This window comes from Acinonyx jubatus, chromosome A2 (assembly GCF_027475565.1).
Source record: "Acinonyx jubatus isolate Ajub_Pintada_27869175 chromosome A2, VMU_Ajub_asm_v1.0, whole genome shotgun sequence".
Taxonomy (NCBI): domain Eukaryota; kingdom Metazoa; phylum Chordata; class Mammalia; order Carnivora; family Felidae; genus Acinonyx; species Acinonyx jubatus.
In genome coordinates, this window is record NC_069383.1 from 73,949,717 (window position 1) to 73,977,488 (window position 27,772).

Here is a 27,772-nt window from a genome sequence, read left to right on the forward strand (position 1 = left end):
GTTCCCTTATGCCAAGTGGAGAATCTGAGAATGAAATAAGAATCAGTCTAAATGTGTGGATGAATTTGTTGTTCCTAAAAACTTTACCAGCAATGTAGCCAGGAGATGAAGTTGTTATGCATGAAATAACTTGGGACCTATGTGACCAGAGTCAATGCTCTTTAAATAAACATCCATCTATGTTTCTCCTTATGGAAAAACTTCTCCCTCAAGCTTTTATAAAACAGAGGTGGCAATGCTGGTCCTGGACAAAGAGGAGAGGGAAACGTCCTGAGTCTTGGTGCCAATCTTAACCACTCATTACTTGGTGACCTTGGAGAAGTTACTTTCTCCTGTCTCCAGTTTCTTCATTTGTAAACTGTGAGTATTCCATTTCCCTTTCTCACTAGCTTGTTATGTAGATAATACACACACACACACACACACACACACACACACACACACACACACATATATATATATATGTGCTTACTGCTATAAAATGTTGGAGGATTCTGTGTACACAGTTTTCACTGATTTCCAGACCGAATTTCACAGAAAGCCAAATATAGTTAAGTTGTTGGGAAGTGCAAATACAATCACTTTTTGGAGAAAAAGGGTAGAAGCTTCCTAATACTAAAGGTTCACTATCAAGAAACTGATAATTTGTAAACAGGATTTAATCCTGAGGATTATCTTTGGAAGAAAATGTACGGAAGTGTTTGTTATTTTAGTGCCTTTTCTTAACTTACCAAAGAACTTTATTTGAAGAATTTCATTCTTCTCTTATCAGACTAAGATGTTTGACAGAAATTAAGATGCCTTCAGTTATTTTTGTTGGGATAAAGGCTAACCTCTGAAATTTACTTTAATTGGAAAAAGAATGTCAACTATTTTCGTATTTTTATCTGCAGATGTAGAAAGGCAGTGGTTAAAAGCAATAACTCAGTAGTTCCGCTGGGTTTGAAATCAGACTTTGCCACTTACAATTGGATGCCAAATAATTTAACCTCTCTGCTTCAGTCTCTTCCTCAGTAAAATGGGGATGATGATGGTACCTACCTTTAGGCTATTGGGGTTTTAGGGAAGACAATCCTAACTCTCTCCTCAGGTGGATCTAGGTTTTGTGAGGCCTGAAGTTTATATTTTTAAAGAGACTCTTTAAGAGCAAGAATTTAACATTATTTTTTAAAATTTTTTTAATGTTTATTTATTTTTGAGATGGAGAGAGAGAGACAGAGTGAGAGCAGGGAGGGGCAGAGAGAGAGGGAGACACAGAATCCGAAGCAGGCTCCAGACCCTGAGCTGTCAGCCCAGAGCCAGACATGTGGCTCAAACCCACAAACCTCAAGATCATGACCTGAGCCAAAGTCGGATGCTCAACTGAATGAGCCACCCAGGTACCCTAAGAATTTAACATTATATATACGAAATAAGTTATAAGGTCATAAAAGGAGTCCTGAAGCTTAAGCTTTATTAGCTTCTTGGTATACCTATCTCTGCTTTCCTCCACTCTCCAGGCCAAGAACCAACAGAGAAAGTAGACACAAAAGTCACAGTTGGAGATCAAAACACAGTCAAGCAATCTATTATTTACAATTCAAAATCCAAAAAGTCCTAAAATCCAAAAGTATTTTTGTAACTCATTTAGCAGAAAAATCCAATATCATCTGAACTCATTTGACAATAAAATCTGATGTGATGTGATATGGTCTTAATTTATCCCACTCAGTGTGACTATTCATACCTTTTAGTGCAGAAATAATAGTGTTTAATACTGGACAACTGTCCCAGAAACTATCATTGAATCATATAATCTTTCTAAAATCTGAAAATTTCTAAAGTTTGAAACCCACCCACCTGCTCCCAGGAACTTCAGATAAGAGATTGTGGACAGTGTCAGGTTTATTACTGACAAAGCTGAACTGAGGAATACATCAGAACCCCAGAAGTACAAGGGCTCTCCATAGCAAGCTTAGTGTGCAGAGGGGCCACCTTCCTGGCCTGGAGAACAAGCCTTCCTGAGGAAGCAGCTGCAGCTGCCTTCCCTTCTCTCAAACTCACCAACTCTCCCAGACTTGTCCAGAGGAGAAAGAAGTTACTGAGGGGGCAGATTTGAGAAGCCCAAAGAATTACTCCCAAATGTTTCCCTCCCAGGGAGTCACGTGGAAACATGGGAGGCAGGAATACATGTTCCACACTAGCAGTGGGGTTATGGTGAAGATGAAATAAAACCATGACTTAAAAAGCTTAGCTTTGTTCCTGACCCCACAGGAAGTCTCAGTATCTGCTACCGTCACAGATAAATCTCCTGCACCTGAGTAATTTCCCTCTGGACTCAATCTCAGGACAATGTGGCCCTTTCCAACTCTGGTTTCTTTCTTGTGGTGTGAGGAAGCTGCTTGCAAGAGTTAGTATCACCCTCAAGAACAGTGCTGGTCCTTAAGGGATAGATTTCATTTTATCACTCTTTATCTCTTATTTTCTTTGTTCTGATTTCTTTGCTTGTTTATTTTACATTCTATGTTATCTGGCTATTTTATTTATCTTTAAACCTGAGTTTTTACTAACCATTTTAAATCCTTTTGGGAACAGGGTGAGTATAAAGATACAAACAATTTTTAAGTAACTCAAAGAACAACAGAAGTATTTGCTACTTATTCCACATAAAACATAGATGAAATCAGTCAAATATGGAGGAGAAATCCAAGGATTAAGAGGTTTTGCATGACTGAAATTTGGTGAGAGAAATAACTTTCATGTCAGATATTTTTGTATCCAATTATCTTCTGGCTCCACGAACCAGAAATTTCTCCTTTTAAAGGTGTTAATGAAGTATATCATCTTATTTTATAAGAAATGTCTGATGAATCAAACTTTTTAAGAACGAAATCGGTCAATGGAGTAGAGAATAGACAGAAAGGCAGTGCTAGATCTTTAGGTGAATAAAACATAAGCTATATGAAATCATACTTAAGGTAACTTACAGAGATCTATATAGAAGAGGTGATCAATGATGACATACTTTTTTTACTTTTTATAATCATAAATATATGTGCACTGTACAGTGATTAAAAATAGAAATTAATACAAAAGAAAACAATAAAAGTTACCTAAATTCCTCAACTCCAAGATCATTAATATTTAGGTGCATATCCAGTCATTTTTATTTGCATATTTTTCTTTTATTTTCTAAACAGGGATCACATTTTACTTATTATTTTACAACTTGTTTTCTCAGCTAACTATAGATCCTAAATATCTTCCCAGGGTATTAAATATTCCTTTAAAATAATTGTTATAATACCTGTTCATAGTAGTATATTAAAATAGTAGAGAACTGTATTGAGAAAAAAGTAAAATTCTGCTTATCTTACCAATATCCCATTTCAAATATGACATAAAACTAAAATTATAAAGGGAAAATTCCTTACTCCATAAAAATTTAAAACTTTGCAAAGTAAAAAACAATCACAAGGCGCCTAGGTGGCTCAGTCGGTTATGTGTTAGACTCAATCTCAGCTCACGTCATGATCTGGTGGTGTGTGGGATTGAGCCCCACGTCGGGTTGTACAAGGACAACATGGAGCCTACTTGGGATTCTCTCTCTCACCCTCTCTCTCTGCACCTCTCCCTCTTGTGTTCACACACACACTCTCTCTCTCAAAATAAATAAATTAAAAAAAAAGACAATCACAAAGTATAAACAATAAATGACAAACTGGGAAAAATGTTTTCCATGCAAATGACAAATGAGTGACTAATTTCCTCAATATGCAGAACCTTTTATACACACACACACACCATGGTGAAAGATCAGTAAATTTCTAAAAATGGGATAAAGATGTGGGTTGGCATGTCATTGATAAAGAAATACAAGTGGCCAAACAAAATAAAAAAGAAAAGAAAAACAAGCCTTAAGAGGATGAACTGAACCTTTTATACAGAAGGTTAGAACAAAAATGAACACATTTAATAATACTCATTGTTGGGATGATGTGAAGAACTATTCTCAGAGTGGAAGTGTAAATTGGTGCAACCTTCTTTGAATGGTCAATTGGCAATATCAACATTCTAAATACAGACATCTTTTCAATCAGTAATTTCACTACTTAGTCTTTGTCCCTTGTAATTAAATACATGAAGATATTTGTTACAGTATTGTATGAATGGCAAGTTCCCATATTAAATGAATTTAAGGAAAATAACGTATGAAACCATTCACTGGAATTACTTAGTTTAACCACTAGATGTCACAATTGTTACACAAAAATTTAGCTATAGCTAGGTAAATAGAATTTGAAGGTTGGAATAAACTTTCCATATATGTTCTTTCACTTTAAAAGAATTGGTGCTTGAAAAATATGGGAAAATATGGAATAAACTTTCCATATATGCTCCTTAACCTTAAAATAATTGGCACCTGGGTGGCCTAGTTGGTTAAGCGACTGACCCTTGATTTAGGCTCAGGGTAGGATCTCACGGTTTGTGAGATCAGGCCCCATGTCAGGCTGCATGCTGACAGTGCAAAGCCTGCTTGGGATTCTCTCTCTCCCCCTCTCTCTCTGTCCCACCCCTGCTCATGTGCTCTCTCTCTCTCTCAAAATAAATAAACTTTAAAAAATTAAATTAAATTAAAAATAATTGCAACTCTAAAACAAGAACTATTTTGTATATCACTAGGTCCTTTGCAAAATAGAGTATTTCACAAAGTGATCTTCAAGTTATCTTTTAAAAATATTCTTCTCATAAAGTCTCTAGTATTCATATGCTTTGACAAGGCTTTAGCTTAAAATGCACTATAACTGGGTAGGCTCACATGGTCTGATTTGGGAGTTTCCAGGAGAAATTCAGGCTTCAAATAATCTTACCTCTTACATGAATAATGCCTAAAACTCCACTGTTGCTGATTAATTTTGAGGAATTTAAGTTTCCAATATTTAGCAGTGGCATATTAACTGTAAAATACCTCTGGATGGAGTGACCCCTCGAGGACTTACTGCTGATTAAAAATCCACTGGGTTGGCCCAGGAAGAGATGAGGTGGGATGACAGCACACTAGGAAGAGGTGGCTCTTAGTCTGGGCTTTGTGTGTCTCCTGTATTGTCCTTTAACTCACTATAACACAATTCACTGCGATCTTACTACTGAGAAGTATGAATAGCCCAGGAAACCTAAGACCTTAAACAGCATTCAGCTTATCAAATCCCATACTGTCACAGGGATTGCCTACTGTTCTTCTATGAAGTTGCATATTTTATGTTGATCTAAAATAAATAAGCACAAATATATTAGGAAACAGATGTCACTGATTTGTTTATGTACTCATAAACTAATTGCTAAGGCAAATATTAAAACCAAACCTATATTTAGTTTCTGATTAAGGAGTTCCACATATAAAAATTGCATGGAGACACAGGGCTAAATAAATGTTTGGTCTTATAATAAAAATTTCTTCATCAAAGAAAGAAACAGGAGAGCCAAGTTGAACAGGAAAACAATCAACAGTGTCAGGTGATAACTTTTAGAAATAGCTGCTCATTAATTTAGGTTTATATCAAGTATAAAATAAAATCATAATAATGAAAAGGGCTGAGAAGGTCTTACCTTGGCAGACCAAAATGTGGCATACCAAACCTGAATATGCAGCTTTTTAATCATCTTTCATTTGAAAGGCGTTATGTTAACAAAATGATATTTGTAAGCATATTTAGCCATAGATACCAGCAAATTCCTAATACCTTCTGTTCGTGGTACATTCCACAATTTCCAAAGCAGGTTTATATACCTTATTTTATTTTCTCCTGAAGAATTAGTTTTTTTGCATTCATGTAAAAAATATTAACAGCCTATTTATCAACTTTCTCTAGCCTATCTATAAGTTCAACTAAGTCAAATATCTTTAACCTTAGGCACTTCAGAAAGAAGAAACCAAATTTACCTATTGAGTTTGTGGACAAATTTTTTGAAGCTAGAAATGACATCAGTGCCCTGTCCCCCATCCCCCTTCCCCTGGCGTCAGGGTAGAACCTACTCACAGCTCTGGCACACATCTCCTTCAGATGGATGGGGCTTACAGCTGATGAAATAGGAATGCCTCTTCATGAACCATGGCATGTTCCATATGTCCTGCCTCATTAGGACTGCATCTTTTCCCTAATGTTACTGGAAAACAGTGCAATAGTTCTAAACTGGCTAAGGGCTGGGTCCTTTTCTTTTTAAAATTTTTCTTCTATGTCACATTATTGGAGAGCTGTGCAAATACAGACCCTTCTGTCTTATAGACCAGGAGTCTTCTAAGTAGACGCACCCATGATGATCCACTAGGGCAGGGGTCAGCAAATTCCAGCTCAGCCAAGTCTAGCCCACCACTGGTTTTTCTTTTTACTTTTTTCTATTGTTTAATTAACATATATATAAATATATTATAAATATAAATATATAATAGAATTATTTATATAAATATATATTTATAAATATATTATATTTATATATTAAATATAATATTATATATTTATTTATATAAATATAGAAATTTAAAATATATTTATACATTTATATTTATATGAATATACTATATTATATATTTATATGAATATATTATATTATATATTTATATTTATTTTATATATAATATAAAATTTACCACCTTCACCATTTTTTTAAAATTTTTTTTTAACGTTTATTTATTTTTGAGACAGAGAGAGACAGAGCATGAACGGGGGAGGGTCAGAGAGAGAGGGAGACACAGAATCGGAAACAGGCTCCAGGCTCTGAGCTGTCAGCACAGAGCCCGACGCGGGGCTCGAACTCACGGACTGTGAGATCATGACCTGAGCCGAAGTCGGACGCCCAACCGACTGAGCCACCCAGGCGCCCCTCACCTTCACCATTTTTAAGTGGTTCAGTGGTACCGCATCTGGTTCAGTGGTACTGAATATATTCCTAATGTGCAACCATCACCAAGGGTTGGGTCTTTGGAGAGTCTCCATCACCCACCCCAACTTCTGTACATCAGAGCAGAGTCAACTTTTCACTGCCCCCATCCCAACACTGCTACATTACAAGTATTCTCATTCCCATATTTGCCTCTAAAATCCTAGAAGTAGGGGTAGGTCTCAAAACCATTGGCTCAATTACTTTATTTTACCTAGGAAGGATAGATTAACAACAACACACGTATGGTTATATTGTGTTTCCTTGGATTCATAATGCATTTTTGAATGAAAACATACTTATTATCCAAATCCAAACATTAGCATAGACTTAGCTCTTGTTTTCTTTGGGAAGACAGCCATCTACATCTTCCATCTACAAAGGAAGATTCTGATACACAATATGATACTTTATGGCTTATGGTAACAGTAAGCCAGAACTTAAAGAAATATCCACTGGACCCTCTCAACTACCCTTTGAAATAAGTAAGACAAATGTTATTGGTCTCAACACACAGATTTGGAAACTGAGAAATAAGAATATGGAGTTCCAGATGCCTACCCAAAGTTGTGCATCTGGTAAGAAAAAGATGTAGAATTGTAGAGATCTCAGTTCTTCTGACTTCTGCTGCATCTTACTGGAAAAGGAGATGAGAGAGATGGCTGGATCTCATATCTATGTATATCTCTTAACCAACTTACTGGATTTTTTTTTTCTCTCAAGTCCACCAAGGTATTGAAATCACTCCCTCTCAATTTCCATATACAATTGATTCTCATCATTGGTCAATTCCATATTTGTAAATTTGCCTACTCGCTAAAATTTATTTGTAACCCCCAAATCAATAATCATGGGCTTTCATGGTCATTCCTGGAAAACAAATAGAGAGTAAAAAATTCAAATAGCCCAACTTGCATGTTCCCAGCTGAGGTCAAAAAGGACAACACTGCCTTCCTGTTACAGCCCTCATATTATAAAGAAGTGTCTTTTTTGCAATCTTTTTAGTGCCATGTTTGTCACATTTTTGTTTTTGTTTTTTATTAGGGATTTTACCATTTAAAAGTCCCCCCAAGCATAGTGATAAAGTGCTTTCTAGCTTTCCTAAGTGCAAGAGAACTGTTATATGCTTTATGGAGAAAACGTGTGTTAGATAAGCTTTGCTCAAGTGAGTTACAGTGCTGTTGGCCATGAGTTCAATATTAATGAATCAGTGATACATTAAGAAAGGTGTTTTTAAACAGAAATACACATAAAACAAAGTTATAGAGACATTGACTGATGAAAATATTATGGCCAGAGCTTTCCAGGAACCTAAGTCTGTATTTTTCCCAGGAGTAATGGGTCATTATTCACTAATTCATTGTTCACAGTGACTTGAAAGAAAATAACTACCATTGAATTCCTGGGTAGCTCAGTTGGTTAAGTGTCTAATTTTGGCTCAGGTCATGATCTCACAGTTAGTGGGTTTGAGCCCTGCATCAGGCTCTGGATTTTCTCTCCCTCTCTCCCTTTGTCCCTCCCCTACTCATATTCTTTCTCTCAAAACAAGTGAACTTTAAAAAAATACATTAAAAAACATTTCAACCTGCTCCTCCACCCCCAAGACTTTCTAATTCCCTTTAAAAAAAAAAGAATTAAACTACCATTAATAATGAGAATTTACTGTAGACACAATCTCTTATGTGTTCGTTTGAGGTATATTATGTCAATCTTGTGTAATGTCAGAACCTGTCTTGGTTCCCAGTCCTCTCCCCACAGTAAGGACAACTTGAGCTGGTCAAGGTAGAACTTAAGGTTTGATTTGGGTTCGGTAAATTGGTGCTCCAGTATCACTCTTTCTTCCAAAGTAAAGAAGTAAATGCACTTCCCTGATTGCAGCTATTTGGGGGCTGGCTTAAAAGATGAGGCAATTTGTTTAGTCACCTCATATGGTGACTAAATTCAAATTTATATTCCCTCCAACCAGAGAACAGGCCTGCTGCTTGCTGCTTTGATAGTGGAGACAGTAGCAAAATCCTGTCCCAGGCTACCAGAAAGGGCACCATTATATATATATATGTGTGTGTGTGTGTGTGTGTGTGTGTGTATGTATGTATCCTATATATATATCCATATATATATATATCTCCAAATATATCCTATATATGTATATATACATATATATCCTATATATATGTATACATATGTACATATATATACACACACATTTAAAAAATTTTTTTACCAGAAAGGACACCATAATATATATGTGTGTGTGTGTGTGTATTTATTGCTTTTTTTAAAAATTTTTTAAAAATTTTTAATGCTTATTTACTTTTGAGAGAGAGAGAGAGAGCACAAGTTGGAGAGAGGCAGAGAGAGAGGGAAACACAGAATATGAAGCAGGCTTCAGGCTCTGAGCTGTCAGCACAGAGCCCAACACAGGGCTCAAACTCACGAACCATGAGATCATGACCTAAGCCAAAGTCCAACGCTTAACCGACTGAGCCACCCAGGCGCCCCTATTTCTTGATCGTATATCTAGTCACTTTCATATCTTCTGGGGGAATTGGGGACACTCACTGAATTCCTTGTTCCTGTAGTGGAATCATGAAAAACAGAACTACTCTACGTGAAGTAGCTAATACTTAAGAAGACTGTTAATTTCTCTACTAAAGGCTCCAACTAAAGAAATAGGAAGGCATGAGGATCCTAGCAAAAGTAACAGCAGTGCCAATGTAAATCCATAACCACCAGTAAAATGTAAAGAAAAATAGAATTCTGTTTTTATAAAGATACGTACTTTTATGACCAGCACTGACATCAATTAGGATCTGATCTAGACTTGCCTTTTATGAATAATAATCATTGTAAGGCCAGGCATACTGTACTTGGTGCTTTATCTGCATTCTTTCACAATGATGTCTAAGCCTCATAATAATAACCCTAGGGGGTAGATGGCTTTGTCTTTGTTGTAGATGGAAATCTGAGGTTCCGAGGGTAATTTTCCCACTGCATACAAGTAAGAGACAGTTTGGATAGAATCCCGAATCTGCCTGCCTTCAAACTGGTGTATTGCTTTTCCCAGAGTGACTTCATGGAGGATTGGCTAGATATCTGTGGGGCCCAGCACAAAATAAAACAGGGCCCCTTCTTCAAAAATTAAGAATTTCAAGGCAGTAACCACAGAATATTCCACCAAAGAGAGGGCCCTTCTAAACAAATGGCCTTGTTGCTGCACAGGTCTCATACCTATGAAGCCCATCCTGCCCCTATGTCACAATGCATTCCAAAAGCACAGATCTAGTGAAAATTTGGGAAGGGGGTGCTCCTATTTGTCCTTGTTGGTATGATTCATGTCTATGCTACCATGCAAGCATTACTAATTTCTCTTGGCAGCCTTAGTGACTTTGCTCCCAACAAAAATTTCAGAGGCATCTGTAGAAACAAAAACAAATACGTAAACACAGAAAGGCTGCCAGGTAGTTGCTTGCTATGCCACTGACAACAGCAGGGGTTTTAAGTAAAACAGAAGAGTGAGATGATTTTTTTTATTTGCCAGTGGTTTTCTCTTTGGAGAATCTTAAAAGTTTGATTCCTTTGCTTCCTTAACACTCATACACTTTTGTTCTCTGAACAAAGTGAATTTTTGTTCATCATTATTTCACAGTATCATTTCTAAGGACACAGCATTTCACTTGACTTGAGCTGAACTACATACAGGTAATTCTGCCACAAGGTCTTAGGACTCCCTTAATTCTTGCTCTGTTCTCTGTCAAAGCTAGCTGAATTCATGGGCATTGTGGTTCTACCTGGGAAAATTTATCAGTTTCCTCCATTCCACTTTTACATTTATGGCTTTCTCACTTTAGTGCCTAACAAGGTATACAAGCTGGGTGGGAACAGAAGCAACCTAAAAGGAGTAAGACAAGTTAGCTTTTGATGTTTTCCATTGCTGAGCCATCCCTCCACTCAGGTTACATTTTCTCCTATGAATCTCTTTTATTCCCAAACCAAGGAGCTCAGTGTCCTTAGGCTGATAGCATAAGGTCCCAAGCCTCCATGTCTGGCCCCTTTTCAGGGCAAGTGTTAAGAGAGCAATCAAGTTAAATTCACTGTCATGAAATGTCTTTATAATTCAGTTTCCCTCTCTGCACCCTTATCTCACAACTGCTGCCACAGGCTTTTTCTCTTGCTATTTGTTTTTACTAGAGGGAGGGATTACTTGTCAACTCAACTGCCTAATGAGTCTTAGAATCAGCTATTTCCTCTTCTACTTGGGAAACTATCCCTTTTATTTTCTTCCTGTAGGGCTGGATGTAATCGGATAGTTAGATAAAAACAAATTATGTATTTTTTATAAGTATGGTTTATTCATTCCTGGTAACCATAAAACAACATAACCACTATATACATATTAATTTGGCAGTACGTGTATTTAATTTCTATTTCAAACTCTGTGTATGACTGTTCTTCAGGTCCCTTCCCCCCCCTCCCCGCCCCCCCTCCCCGTAACAAATGTAGCCACTTACAATCTAACCAAAATTAAAACTCTGCTCCCACTCTAAGCTCAAATCTTTCTCACCACCCACTCCCAATATACACACTTCAGATTAGGCTGTTTTACCACACTTGAGCAATATTCAACACTTTTCAAGGGAATCTGGGGTCACGAGAGATTTTTTTCTGACATGGAGCAATGGAAACTCACAATATCTTTCAGAGCAAAAAAAAACCCCAGATACTCTTCAAGAGTGGTCCCCTGAATTTGTTCTATGCTTTTTGCATTCGTCATCTATTGCTGTATAACAAACCTGAAACTTAGCATCTTACAATAAGAGATATTATTTCAGTTTGTGTGGTCAGGAAGCTGGAGGCAGCTTAGCTGGATAATTCTGGCTTGGTGTCTCTCAATCAGATTGCAATCAAGATGTTGATTGATCAGGAATGCAGTCATCTAAAGGCTTGACTGCAGTTGAGGAAATTTGCTTCCAACACGACTGGCAAGTTGCTACTATTGGTAGGGGGCCTCAATTCTTCCTGTATTAACCATAGGGTTGTCCATGTCACAACATGGCAGCTATCTTCCTCCAGAGAAAGTGATCTAAGAGGGACAGCCAGAAGCTACAGTGTCCTTTATGACCTTAACCTCAGAAGTCACACACTATCATTTTTGCAAAATGTTATTGAAAACACAGATCAACCCTGCTCAGTGTGGCATGGGACCACAAAAAGGTATGCATGCTGGGAAAGAAGGATCATTGGGGGCCCATCTTAAAGGCCAGCTATCCTCATGGCACTCTATCACATAGGAAATATAAACTCCTTGAATAAAGCATGTGACCAAAAAGCATGTGACTGAAGAGGTATTCCCTATTATTATTGAATTTGTATTCTTTGTTACACATTACACTTGTGAGATATTTTTAGTATCAATAATCACTAAAAGTCTGAAAGCAATGGGTCCAGGGAAAAAAAATCCCCTTCTAAGTAACTCCTCTGTCACTATGCTATGCCAGTGAGTTTGCTTTGGCTGGCTCTATATTCTTTGACGTACTCCTATATTACTGACAAGATCTTCCATTCAGATTTAAGGCAAGAGCTTAGATTCTGTTCTGAAGGGTAGTTGCTGAATTATTTTTTTTAAGTTTATTTATTCTGAGAGAAAGAGGGAGAGAGAAAGAGAGAGAGAGAGAGAGCAAGCGAGGGAGGGGCACAGAGAGTAAGGGAGAGAGGGAGAATCCCAAGCAGGCTCTGCACTGTCAGCACAGAGCTGGATGCAGGGCTGGAACTCATGAACTGTGAGATCATGACCTGAGCAAAGTCAGACACTTAAGCAATTAAGCCACCCAGGTGCCCCCTGAATTATTTTAAGTAGGGAAAAGGCTAAGTCATATTTGCATTCTATCAGGTTTATTCTGTTACCTGTGCATAGGATGGATTGGTGGTGCAAAGGGAGACAGAGCAATACTGGAGACACACCTGTTAAGAGTCTATTTCAGAGTCTTTTTATCACAGGTGAAGTTTTACAGTTTTCAGCACTATCATTCCTAAATTTCCTCATCAACTACACTGAAGCTCAACAAGTTGAAAGAAAAAAAGAAAAAGTCCTAACTTCTAGCATTTGCCAATTTCTGGAGCATACATACTTCCAACATGGCCAATTTCAAACCACCAACATGATGTCATGGGACAGGGAGCTGGGAAGATATATGCACAATTGGCCAGTACCTCCTGGCTCCAGCATCCACTGTTACTTTTGAGGGTTTTTTTTTTTCTTAATGCTTATTTATTTTTAAAGAGATAGAGGGTGAGCGGGTAAAGGGCAGAGAGACAGAGAGGGAGACACAGAGAAGTGTAACACAGTTGAAGTATCAACAATGCCTTTTCCCTTAATGAGCAGCAGCTATTACCTTCTTCTATAAAGTAAAACTCTGGAAACCTGCATATATATTCTTTCTATAGAGGATTTTAATGAACAAGGACCACTCAAAATTCTGATTACTAGATTCCTGCTAACGCTACCCAGTCACACTGGGTTTTTCATGCAAAATAAGGAAAATTTTCTCTTTTTCTCATCATCATCTCATGTTCTTCCTCAAAATTTGCTTAAGAATTTGTTTTATACAACAGTCTGGAAAGTTGGTATATTTCCAAACAAAACACAATAAACAAACCCAAATTCCTCATTAATAGTGGATCTGGATATGAATACCAGGCAGGCAACAGTTGTGCTTTTTCTACTTGAATTCTACAATCCTGCAGGGGTTTAGAAGAACCTTTCTGAAGTAGAGGGTGGGGAGACACCCAGCAGGTACAGGGAGAGTGACCTTCTCCTAGAAAGCTTCCTCCAAATGTCAGAGATGGAGAGCAAGGGGAGAGAGCCCTATAAACTAACAGGTCAGTATGTTTTGGACTGAAGATATTTTCCTAATGAATGGAAATGGGACAGCTAATTAAGAACCAGGTCCTGTGGTTTTGTGACTTTGATTTACATCTCTTCTGGAAGGGATCTTCCCTTTTTAGTTTTTCAGTATGGAAGACCTGATACAAGCTCTTCAAAATCCCTCCTAAAAGAGTTACTGCACACAATATTTTGGAGGCAACTTAGAATGTAAGTCTTAATTGCCTTTTAAAATTTTTATTTATATCTTTAAAGTGTTTTTTTTTTAACATTTATTTATTTTTGAGAGATAGAGACAGAGCGTGAAGTGGGGAGGGGCAGAGAGAGGGAGACACAGAATCCAAAGCAGGCTCCAGGCTCCGAGCTGTCAGTAGAGAGCCTGATGCAGGGCTCGAACTCACAAACTGTGAGATCATGACCTGAGCTGAAGTCAGACGCTTAACTGACTGAGCCACCCAGGTGCCCCAATATATTTTTAAATGTTTATTTTATTCATTTATTTAGAGAGAGAGTGAGAGAACTGAGGAAGGGCAGATAGGAGGGAGAGAATCCCAAGCAGGCTCCGAGCTGCAGCACAGAGCCAGACGGAGGGCTCAAACTCACAAACCATGAGATCTTGACCTGAGCCAAAATTAAGAGCCAAACACTTAACCAACTGAGCCACCCAGGTGTCCCATATGCCTTTTTTATAAAATGGAAGAAGTGGGAATCAGGAACAGGAGAAGAAAACAAAAAGCAAAAACAGAACTGACAAGCTGCAAATTTCCTCAAGATTAGTCACAAGCTATGTATTTTTTATGGCAACACCACAAAAGCAATGGTGTGTCCTTATTGCAACATATCAGGAGATGTTGGTCTTATTATTGATAATATATGTGATCACTCAGTTAAGGCTGTGTCTGGCAATTTTATCCACTATAAAGTTAGTATTCTCCCCTTTGAAAATAATAAGTCATTTGTAGACTTATTGAGTATTTTGAGACTAAGTAAGTATGTTGGTTTTCATCAAACTCTCACAAACTAACTTTAGTTCTATTAATATTTTCCTAACTCCATCTTCTTCTCTATATTTACTTCTTGGTATTTTACTATAATAAACAGCTTTTCTTTCTATTTATATCAGCACAGACACACAAAATTTGGATTTATTCAATGGATCAGAACCCATTACTATTCATTTTGATGCTCAGATTGTCAGGTATGGCCAGTGGGAACCTCTTCAAGCTGGCTCCTATATAATTTGTCAAGTCTCCATCATTCTTTGAGCATTTTCTACTTTCTGGAAGAGAAAGATATGCTGGGCTTGTCTTGTACTTTGCCTATCCCAGGGCTGGAATCTGTCTTTTCTCATAGGAGATCTGTTTAGGGTGTATTTATAAAACAGGTCTTGGATAGTGGTTGCCAGTAAGCTGTATTTCTCATTTATGGTTGGTAAATCAGTCTCTTGTGAATTTGGCTTGCATTAAGGAATTCTCCAGCACTCAGTCTTCCTCACTGAACCTGTCCAACTGAGGGGCAGACTCTGAATTGTAGTGTTAGCGTATTCAGCTGGGGATGCCCAACCTGCAGCAGCTTCCGATTTCCAGTGCAATGTATGGCTCTTCCATCTAAGGTACTACCACAGAGCGGGGATTCAGTGAAGAGTGCATATGAGAAGCATCCCAGAAGGCTATAATCCAAAAACTAAAAGCCCATCCCAGGCTTCAGAAATTTTAAGGTGACTTACCTATCAGGACCACTTCTGGAAACCTCATGTTCTGAAGAATAAGGAAACACCCTCCTATTTAACCATTTGAGAACTCTCAATCTTCAGGAACACAGACCATGAGAAAACTCCATTGATGAGGCAAATCTGGCACACTAACTTCATTCAGTGCTTTCTTGTGGAACGTTAAAATAGTCCAGTGAACTCCTAGGAACACTCTTAAAATGGGTGAAGGGTCTTGATGCTTCTGGAATAATAAATCCATGTTTTCCAATTCCTTTCCAATTGCTATTCTATAGGGCTTTAAATGGGCTGTATCTTTTCCAATTTATATATATTTGAGAAACATTTCTCAAAACATTTTCCCTTAAAGCATTGAGGAAAAGGAAACAAAAACTTGTAAAAATACATCTTTTAATAAACATCAAGAAATACAGTGCAGTTTCACTGAGGTTTTACATTGCAGTTTACAACAAACATTATCTATTATAGTGTATAATTACAAGTAAAGTAAACTCAAGAGTGGTTCTTTTTTTTTTCCTCCCATGGCTGGATAAACCAAATCTGGTGCATCATATCACATTTAAGGTTGTTTTCCAAGCTGGATTCTGTAAAAGGCCCTTAACATTAATAACTTGTAACAACAACAAAAAAACATATCCCCCATCACAATGATAGCTTGATGAGTACTCAAAAACTACTAAAAAGAAATGTAAATACTTGCTTTCCTTTGATGGCTTTGAAGAATAGGTATTGATAGCAAATCTGAAATATTAAAGACAATAAGGGAAACAGCTGTTTCTTTTGCCTAGTATATCCATAATAAATACTAATTTGAGTCTACAGATTATGAAAAGACTGCAAAAAATGCTTACAGGAAAAGCTGCACGTTTATATTTATGATCGCACGGACTAAAACATGTCTAGTGTATTAATGGTTGAATCTGCTTTTCTTTAACATTGTTTATACAAAGAACAGGAAGATGGTAGAATTCTTGACACTTCTGGACAAATTTAGTGAGCGAGGGGACTGATATTAATTAGCACAGGAGTAAATTAATATTAATCTCAAAATTCTACTTGCCATTGTTTTGGAGTGATCAAGATTCAGCTACATCTGCGAAAAGTAGAAAGGAATGGAACTGAAGGTAATCAGAAGCTATAACTAAAAAAACCATAGTTTTGCATGCTTTATACTGATGGCATTTAAAAAGTTTACAACTGGATTAATTGCTATATACATAAACTAGTGCTGTAATTGCGGGAGGTGGGGGGGGTGGGGAAGAACCACTTACATCCACAGAAGTACCAGAATCATATGCAGATTTGCAAAGAGGCATAATAACCACCTGTTTACCATGCAACTAGCTGTTTGTGAAATATGTAATGGTTAATAAAACAAAATCCTTATGAACATAGTACTAATGTGTAGCAAATTATACCAATTAAGTCAGCAGCTCAAATTCATAAGGGTAAAGACCCAATTTCCCTGAATTTCTAAGCATTCATCTTGGTGTTAACATGGTTGTACCTAAATATTACCCCTTTAGAGGAAAGATTTTAAATACTCCTCCCTCTTCAATACATCATCATACTCTCAGAGGTGAGAAGGAAACAATTTAATTTCTCTACCAATTTTGTCCATTCTCATGAATCCAACAGTGTCATTACAGTGTCTAGGCTAAGGTAGGTGCTCTAAAAGATCCAATGAACTGAATTTCTAAGTTCCAGAATATTGCTGGTATTGTACAATAAGCCTGTCTGCTAGAAAGCCACGTCGCTGTTTGAAATATATTCCTGGATCAATGACTGAGAAATTAAGACCAGCTGCCAATAAAGTCAGACTGTTCCCTGTTGTTTAACAGTTTGATTTTCTTTATTATATTACAATTTCTTAGTGGATGGGACCTGATCTCATACTTTTCATGTATTCTCTATAGCACCCACTAAAGTGTTGAGCAAAGATATACGCTCAAGGAAATAATCAGTGACAAGGGCAGGAACTGAATCAAGAGTGAATGTGGTCATGGTGAAGCCATAACTTACTTCACTCATCATTCAAAAGGCAGTCACCAGAGTGAATCTCTGATATTGTCGCCAAAGAACAGATGCTCGTCCCCTACCACTGTCTAAAAGAGAACCAACCACTTGGGCCTCTTTCTTTCTTTCTCTTTGTCACTAAGAGATTATACAGGTGCATGACTATTACTTGGTGGATGCTATCTGAAAAAAAATAAGGCTTTTCTGCCTCAGGGAGGAAGCACCAATCCATCGTATGGCCCCATTTTAACTCTAATAATACAATTTACAGAATCATTAACTTTTAAAATTATGTTAAATGTTATCCATACTAGTAGTTATTTAAAATGTTAGGCTTATTCTCTCTGCCATCACTTAAAATGCATTTTACTTTTAAACACTGCCATGAGGTAGAAGATAAGGAACTCACAAAGAAAGTAATCTTCAAACTACCAAACTCTATTCAATACAATTAGCCCCGAGAGAAAGGTAAGAAAAGTTACAGCCTTAAGCTGGTAGACTGACTACTGTTAAAACATTACCCTTACCTGAAAGAAACTTCTTATATTTGAAATTGCCCTTCTTCCCAGTTTAAGGTATTATGGAAAAAGGACAATACACATTCTGAAAAATACTCATAAAGATCATGTACAACAGCCTCTCTTAGCCATCATTTTTTTACTTTACCATGTTGTTCTAAATCACCTCAACTGAGACACAGGTCCTTTCCACTTGAATAACTGATTAGATATCAACATAGAGGTTAAAAATCCTTCTAGCATAAGAAGCAAGATAAAAGGAATGATTCACATTTGAAATAATGTACTTTTCATAAAACTAGCAGCACTTCATTCTACTGGGACATACAAATTTGGCTTCATTGGTCAGAAACAAAGAAAAATGTATATAGGTCTAAAACAGCTCCTTGTACAAGGGAAATGTGAGGCTACAAGTTTTCTCTGAAAACTAACTACTTCCCCATTAGGTGGTATGTGAAACTACTGGAATGTCAATTTCGATGGCAGAGAGGCGAGAGCGTGCTGAATAGGGCTGTGAGTAAGTATGCATACTGGGAGGATGGGAATACAGTGGTTGCCAGAAAGGAGAAGGCAAAGATTTGCATGCACAGTACCAAATAAACAGTAGAAGGGAAGTCATAAACAGGCCCCCAGCACTAGCCATAGTGACATACACTGCGTAGTCAAATGTAAAGACTGGCTCAAATTTCTTGTTCAGATGAATGTTATAAAAGATGACCCAGATGGATGGGGAGAGGCTCACAGTACCTGCCAGGAAGAACAGCAGCCCAGCCACCAGATGGCAGCCTGCACTATTGACCAGACACTTGGCCAGTTTGATGTTGGGCACTGAGGACCTGAAGGCCGTGTTACACATTCCAATCAGGCAGAGCAGCAGGGCACCCATTGCAATCAGGATGCTGAGAGGCAGGGCAAACTGGAGGACCCGCAAGTCCAGCTGGTCAACTGATGAGTACCAAGTAGTGTCATACATCAGGCAGTCACTGCTCCCATCATATCGGGCACACTTCACCCACAGGCCAGTGTAAACAGTCAGATTCTTCTCATTTCTGTTGAATGTGATCAGTCGTAATTTCCTCCAGTTGGGAAGCAGAGTCCCCGCAAAGAGGCCTGCTACCGAGGCGATTCCACACAGGAAGGAGAGGACTGTGGCTGCATGGACATCCCGACAGCCCATGGCAGGCAGGCTTGTGCAGTACTGTCAGTCAGACTAGGGGTGACACACAAGAGGACAAATCATGAGGGGACAATAGGAGAGCAGAGCAGGAAGGGTGGTGCTGATTGGCAGCACAACTAGTGATGTCAATGCAAAGAGGGAAGTTCTGTCCCTGTTTCCTATGTATAATATGAATGTATATAAACACATATGCATGTGACCTCAGAGCACAGGTACACTCACATATGCTTAGTTACCACTGCCTGGGTCATGTAGCAGCTGAAGTTGTTGAACATGAGTACTTTTCTTCAAATATGAGTATTTTCAAGAAATATTGGGGTTTCAAGAAATATTGAACATGAGTATTTTTCTGCAAATCAGAAGAATCATCAAAATAATTTCAAATTCTCTTAACATCACATCTTAAAGTCTCTCAGTTGTCACTAATCACTCATTCAACGTACATATATGAAGTACTTTAATGTGTCCGGCCTTTAAATATACTGGGTTGGAGGACTCATAACTGTCAACTATAAAAAAAACACAAACTCAGCCTCCAATGCTCATGAAATGTAAAATGAAACTAGCATGTGGCTGAGGTGAAGGCAGCTCATAAAAGACAAAGATGTAGGGAAAGAAGCATTACAAGACAGCAGACTGGCTGAGGAGGGACTCTGAGCCAGACTGCTAGCATTCTAATCCCCACTTCCTCATTTACTAACCAAGTGACCTTGGGTCAGCTACAGAACTTCTCTGTAATTCATTTTCCTCATCTGTAAAATGGAAAAATAATAGTACCTACCTCGCAGAGTTCTTTTAAGTATTCAGTGAGTTAACATAATGTCCAGTACTTAAAACATGTCTGGCATGTTGGTAAGAGCAATTCAAGTGTTAACTACTTCTTAGCACTTAGTGACCAGCTCAGTGCCTGGCACACGGAGCAGTTTAAAGAATGTTTGCTGAATAAACGTTAAATAAGAAAAAGCAACATCTAACATCTCATTCCTATATACTAGCCACACTGATAATTACAAAATCTAAACGAACTCCTCTCCAATGAGTTAGTCAAATGAAAAGAAGAGAACAAAGACCCCTGAAATTAGTCTGCTCAACTACTTCCTGGCCGATTCAAGCTGACTTGCATGCTTTCCAGGTTATTACAGTAGTGGTTATTGGTTATTATACAATTAGTGCTCATATAAGATGAATGCAAAGATTCTTGAAGTTATGAGAACCTATATATCTCTACCAATGCTATTGTAAGAAAAGGACAAAAAAAAAAAAAAAAAAAAGTAGCCAGGCCTTTCTCTCATTGCAAATTAAAAGGCTGTGTGTGTTCTTGGGGTGCCTGGGTGGCTCAGTCAGTTGAGCGTCCGACTTCAGCTCAGGTCATGATCTCACGGTTCGTGGGTTCAAGCCCTGCATCAGGCTCTGTGCTGACAGCTTGGAGCCTGTGGCCTGCTTCTGATTCTCTCTCTGCCCCTCCCCTGCTCATTCTCTGTTTCTCTCTCTCAAAAATAAATAAATGTAAAAACAAAAAAATTTAAATAAATAAATAAATAAATAAATGGCTGTGTTCTTTCTCTGTATATGACAAAGTACAAGAACCAGAATCTTATTCAGCTTTAAGAGTCTGAAACTCACTTTCCAAACCACTCAAATGTATTTTCTCTGCCTTCTATCATACCCCCAATGAGGCAACACAACAGACTAATAAGGCAGCACATTTACTTCTTTTAGTCAGATAATGATGAAGAGGCATCTTCATGATACATACTGTATGTATGTGTTCAGAGTACCCATCATCCTTTGCAGAGTCAAATATTATCTGCTGCGATGGTGGAGTAGCATTCCCAGGAGTTCAGGGGCCAGAAAGAAGATCAAAATGCTAAACTGGGTTAGGACTTGATCAAATGTGTTTGAATGGGAAGGCATAATGTTCTTTAGGAAACAACATATTTGCATATTAATATAATCACATAAACTAGGAATAACTTTACTAGCAGAAAACATATAGGTATATATACATACCTATATAACTATACAATATAAAATCAAAGTGTAAGCACAAGTGAATCATTTTTCAAAGTCTTCAAGCTAAACATAATTAGTTCTGAGTTTCTCCATTAATATTAGTTTACTACTTGTTTATTATGTTGCCTTCTGTCAAGATTACCAGAAGTAGAAATTGTTTATGAATATGTTACAGATGAAAAAAACAAAGGAATTATAGTCTGAATTTATATTTTTCATTCAAATTGGGGGGAAAAACTGTCTTGCTTAATTTTAGCAACCAACCACCTTGTTCCAGCAATGGAAACTGTGGTGCAGGTTTGAGGATGTTTATACTGGAAAAGGCTACTAATGATGTCACGCTCCAAATTTCAGCTTCTTGTTGATTTTCGTTCATTTCCTGTCTCCCCCATATGCTGTTACCAACTTGCACAGTAGCTGGCACATAAGTCATTCTGGCAATACTGGAGTAAATAAGTACTGGGCACTATTAGGCTACTGGTAATGTAGAACTGGACAAGGAAGTAGTTATTATAAGTAATAATTCATTCAATGAATTGATTTATTCAACTCAGTATTTAGCACAAGCAAAATACCCTAGATTGACACTGAGGCCACTAAGATCTGGACCTTGCTCCAATGTGTTAACAATCAGACTGAGAGAAAGAATATGCTGCTTTATGAGAACTCAAAATGCTAACAATCAATTATATGATTACTACCTATCAACTGATATTGTTAGATATTAAGGAAAGTGAACCAGTAAGGTACCTGTTCATAAAAATGTATCATCCAGGGTTAGAAAAAGACTGAGCAATGAAAGAGAATGATGATTTGATTAAAGTTGTGAAGACTCAAGAAAAAAGGTTCCTTCTGTTTCTCTCAAAGCCTCAAAACTCCTTTAGGCAATGCGCTCAGCATCCTAACCCAATCACAAATTCCCTCTTGCTTTCAGAGATAGGGGTCAAAAACTTGGAGTATCAATATAATTGAGATTTCTCCAATCAAGCTGTCTTGTGCCACTAATTCCTACAATACAAAGGGAGTAAGAAACAAGATCAGAATGAATGACTTTAATATTAATAAATAAATTTCTGTAGTTCTTAGACTATAGACTATCAAATGACACTAATGAACAGAGGTGGGTCAATATTTACTTTGGGATCAAGTGTGTTAATATTTATACTGCATCAAATCAATACACATGTTATATGAGTCCCCTGAACTTGCTTTTACTGAAGCATTCTTAGCTCAGACCCCAGAGATTGAGCAGAAGTCCTAATTTACACAGCCAACAAGAAATGCAATGGCATTTTTCACATGGGAAATACTATTAACCTCAATTCTTTAGCTAATTTCAACCTCAGTGCTGGAATTAATGTCCTTGCTCTTTGTAACTTTCTTTGGTTGCTTTACTTTTTATGACCTGTTCTTAACTCCACATATGCATGATTTGATATCATATATCTCACTAGAGGGATGAAATAACATTTAATAGGGATAGTTAGGAAAAGGAATGTTTAATGATTTAAAACTGAAAATAATGCTCTCAGGTTAGGATTTGTTCATATTAAGAGGGTGAAAGATCTCTACTCTTGTGCTAGCCAATTAATTCTTAATCCAAAATAATTAAACACAAATCTGATTATTTCACTTTTTTTTTAAGATTTTAAGTAATCTCTACACTCAACATGAGGCTCAAATGCATAACCTTGAGATTAAGAGTTGCATGCTCCACCGACAGAGCCAGCCAGATGACCCTTGCTACATTTCTTACATTCAATGACTTCCTTTATTCCCTCAGAATACAGTTTCTAAGTTTCAAAACTTTCCCATGTTTTCCAAAGTTTCAAATCCCACCACCTGGTTCCTGCCAAATTCTCAATATCCTTATTGTATCAGCTTCCCATCTAACATGCTACAGACTATGTAGCCATACCGCTTTTAACTCTTCAAATTTTGCACATTTATTTATTTATTTATTTATGTTTTTATTTTTGAGAGAGAGACAGAGTGTGAGTGGGGGAGGAGCAAAGAGAGAGGGGGACACAGAATCTGAAGCAGGCTCCAGGCTCTGAGCTGTCAGCACAGAGCCCAACATGGGGCTCGAACTCACAAACCGTGAGATCATGACCTGAGCTGAAGTCGGACACTTACTGACTGAGCCCCAAATTTTGCACTTTTAAATTTGGCTAAAGGCTTTAGTTCATGCTATTTTTCCTTCTAGGACTTTCTTAATTTCATTCTATTCTTTGCTTACCTAACAGGTATTCATCTTTCTAATTTCCAAGGAGGCTGGCCCCAAACCTGTTTTCTCTTCCCCTATCCTTAACCTCCCCACCGGCCCTGGTTATATGATCTGAAAGCACCTTTGTACTTTTTCTTTGGTAGCAGTGATTATGCTTATAATTCCTCATTCAACATTTATCTTTCCTACCAGACTGAATTCCAGGAGGACAGAGAGCCTTCTCTTTTATTCTGTCCCACACTGGTACACAGAAGACACTCAATTATTTGTTAAAGAAATAAACAAACAAATAAATGTAAGGTCCACATGGGTATAGTCATGATCCAGGGAGAAGGTCACAAATTTGCTCTGTTATCAGTTTCTTTCATTCATTCACTCACTTACTCATTCATTCATTCATTCATTCATACCCTGTGTTTTGAAGTCTCCAAATTGCTTCTAGACCATGCCTCCGCTTTCCACTCTTATGTGACCAGTCTCTCCTATTTTTTTAAAACAAAGTTCATTTTCTTGCCCTAAAAACTTCCCAAGATAAATGAGGCCATTCCCAAGTATTTACATAGAGACTATTCTTCTAGAAATAAATATCTAAGCTTGGCAACACTAGTTAACTTCCATAGTGGTCAATGGATCAATCAATTATGATAGTGTTGAACCTGGTGTTTTCTACTTAATAGGTATGTTACTAGTGGATATACTCCTTTATTAAGAGTGGTTAATATATCAAATTAATGTTCATCAAAGCAAAACTATTTTTAAAGCAAAACTATTTTATTTGTATTTAGATTTTCTTTTTAAAAGAGCAATGGAGAAAAAAAAAAAGATAAACACCTTTTTGTCACATGAAAATCCCTTATTAGGGACTGTAGAAAGTATGTAAGGTTAAAAACACACTAACAAATCTAAGTAGCACTCCTGAACACCAGCTAGGTCAAATATACAGGTGTCTGGGCTTTTTGTTTCCATCTAAGAGGCAACCTGGTATTACAGTCCCAGCAACCAAAGACCCAAATGCCAGTCACAACCTGGGCAAGTCATCTATGTCCTCTGAACTCAAATATCTCACCTATAAAATGCCATCCAAGGTAGCTGTAAGACCATGAACAGTAAAACCCTTTGTAAAACAGAGTATGGTCAGAAATTTAAGTTTGTAATGATTACTAGTAGGCTTATTTATTTTCTTTAGCTAGGAACACACTTTTCTTCCGGATCTTAGCAAACAATCACACATGGTTACAGCCATAAAACAATAATAACAGAGCATTCTCTTTAGAGTAGTTACTGAGCACATCAAATGAAGTCTCTGTTTCAAAACAAGCACTTCACATTTGTCATCTATCTGTTCCATGGTGACTTTCAGAGAAGTAGATGGATAAAATTTGGTACGCAGTTAAAGGTGATCAAATGTATCATTTCAAATAAAAATATTTTCAAAAAGATATCTATGGTTTTGAATAGTGTTCAAAGAAATCTAAGGCAGGAATAATGGCTAACAGCTTTAGGAATTCACAGACCCATCGCTATGTAATTTTTTTCAGGGATAATCCCAGGAATAGCTATATGAGAACACATGTGTAACAGCAGCTACATTAATTCTTGATGGTAACACTAGCAGTCCCTTCTACCAGTAATTTGGGTTATTTTAGAAACTGTAGGTCAATCATTGCACTCACAAGGGAGATCTATCTTATAACTTTATTTTGCTGAACAAGAGAAAAACATGACATCTCATATATGGTGGAAAAAGGAAAAGGAGTAAAATCAAAGAATGTACTTACTCTTTGAAGTACCTGACAGCTCTAAAACAACTTTAATCAACTTAGAAGAAATATATGCACATCTGAATAGACAGTAGAGATGATCTGGGCCTAAAGAAATAGGGAAAATGTCCCAAATTAACATGATACTTCTTTAAATTATGTGCGTATATGTATACACACACACATATAACGTACACACACATATATATAACGGATTTTTTAGATCCTTCTGATGATTACGAATAAGGAGAGCCAAGGAAACACTGTGCAGTTAATTGTCTTGAAAGTAAAAGAAATTTGTTTCTTTTGTACCTTTTAAAAGAATACTGATAACAAAACTAGGCTGAACAAAAGTTGATCTGCATTGTGCATCCTAAACTTTGCAACTAATTTACAATTCCACCAATGGCTCTACCTGCCATTTAAGTATGTTACCATAGATCTATTTTAAGCATCAACAACTTCCTTTTCAAACTATTTATCACAATAGGTAGGACGAGGATACAAACTTGTAAAAGCTTCAGAACTTCCTGGATAGGGCATTTATCACTAGCCCTATTATTATTATATAGCATGTTGTCCTCAACAGCCTGCACAGAAGAGATTTCAATCAAATTGTAATTTTTCTTTTCTAAATGTATGTTTCTTGAGTTACTATCATAGAATTCCTCACTCCAAATTCAGGTAAGTTGATTTACAATTAAAGACACACACTAGGATCCCTGACTTTTCATTTTAAGTGGGGTCACCAAATCTGGCCTTCCTCTAACGTGGTGACAGCCCCCTCCAAGGCGTTATTACACATAACTTGGGCTTCAGAGTAAACCAAGCTTCCAGAAAAACCCGCACTCCTTCTCCTTTCCTTCAAGCCCTGTCCTTAGAAGCATCAGAGCTAGCAGAAAGAAAGAGAGAAAAAGAAGGGGAAAAAAAAGCTCTCCTGGTTAGAGCCAATGGAAAGAGACCGCAACAGTGACTGTGAACAAGCCCATCCCTGGAACACTGAGTGGGTCTGAACCAAGAGCAGGTCATCATTACACAACCAGCTGGTGATTCAAAAATAGCAACTTCCAGCTCCACACCTCACACCCCGCTAGCCAAGCCCAAGCCCTTGGCTGCTGCGGCAAGACACCTCGACATTTCCATACTCCTCTGCACAAAATAATTTTTTAAAGCCTTATAAAATACCTCCTCACTCAATTTTCACGTCCACAGATGTGGTCAACAGTTTTCAGGGTCCCTGATTCTCTTCGACTTAGCTATTTTACACAAAATCCTCCACTATTTATGCAAAGGACCCAGATTCTTGACGTCCACAGATGTGGTCAACAGTTTTCGGGGTTCCTGATCCCCCTCCACTTAGCTATTTTACACAAAATCCTCCACTATTTATGCAAAAGACCCGGATTCTTGACCACACCTACCTGTTTCTCACATCCAAGACATTTCACTCGCCGACACTGAGGAGCTTCTTAAAGCGTCTCCCTCGCGGCGTCCCAGGAAGTGCGTCCCCAGCGAGCCGCACCGGAGGCTTCTGGGAGCTTAGTCAGGTTCTCCCGAGACCCTAATCAGGAATGCCCTGAATGACTGAGACTACAATTCCCAGAAACCACGGGGACGCCGGCCGCAGGCAACATCCTGCGACCACCTCTCGCCGATCTCCCCAACCTCCGGCCACCTTATTCCTCTTGCACCTTCAGTTCCGTCCAGGTTTCAGTTACAGGTGTTTAAAAAAAAAAAAAAGTTAAACGAAACAGAAGTAAAAATAATTTTGAGTTGGGTGCTCAAGTAAATATTTACTACTAAATGTGATCTCCCCTTAAGATTTGTTAGCAAAAATCCTTACATACTTTTTTTCATAAAACATTTATGGAGTCACAAAAAGGAAAACAGCTCGAATTGATTTGGAATATTTTCAAAGATAGAGAATTTGAATGGTACAATGAACACCCATACACTTACGCTCTAGATTCAACAATTATCAACATTTGCCACATTTATCTTCTCTCCACTTATATGTATGTGATCACTATGATGATAGGCATCGTGACAGTTCAGCATCCTTTGTTTTAAAATTTTGAAAACATATTTAGCTGCTTTGTTTTATATGGGGTTTTGCTACATATTAGTTGGGTTGCCTTGGGCAAGTTACTTCCCTCTGAGGTTATCTGTAATGAGGATAAGATTACCTGCATCATAAAATTGTCTTGAAAATTAAAGGGACTTAATACAGGCAAAGCGCTGAGCACATAACTGGCTATTAGATATTTGAACTAACTCTACTCTTCTGCACAATTTCAACATCCTGTCCCTTTCTTTGTGGCTTCTCCTAAATATGAATTACTGTATTCGTGAATATCTGAATTAAAATAAAGGTTTCAGAAGTCTTGTATTGGACAGATCTGATTTCTTTTTCATATATAAAGGATGTTGAAGTGTCATGATGCCTACTAATTTCAAATGATCACACACACAAATAGAAATAAAGTAAATGTGGCAAATGTTAGTAATTGTTGAATCTAGAGAGAGGAAGTATA

At 37.6% G+C, this 27,772-nt stretch overlaps 1 protein-coding gene across 1 annotated transcript; it reads right to left on the reverse strand.

Moving 5' to 3' along the window:
- Positions 1–15,900: 15,900 nt before the first annotated feature.
- Positions 15,901–26,812, reverse strand: CLDN12 (claudin 12). Its single transcript, XM_015081534.3, has 3 exons — positions 26,660–26,812; positions 25,257–25,346; positions 15,901–19,271 (listed from the first exon to the last, which is right to left on the reverse strand). Exon 3 carries the CDS (start codon positions 19,236–19,238, stop codon positions 18,504–18,506), a length of 735 nt encoding a protein of 244 aa, XP_014937020.1. The 5' UTR covers positions 19,239–19,271; positions 25,257–25,346; positions 26,660–26,812; the 3' UTR covers positions 15,901–18,503.
- Between the last annotated feature and the right edge of the window lie 960 nt (positions 26,813–27,772).

Bases quoted from the DNA above. Each gene is read 5' to 3' on its own strand.
- CLDN12 (XM_015081534.3), bottom strand. From the start codon at position 19,238: ATGGGCTGTCGGGATGTCCATGCAGCCACAGTCCTCTCCTTCCTGTGT.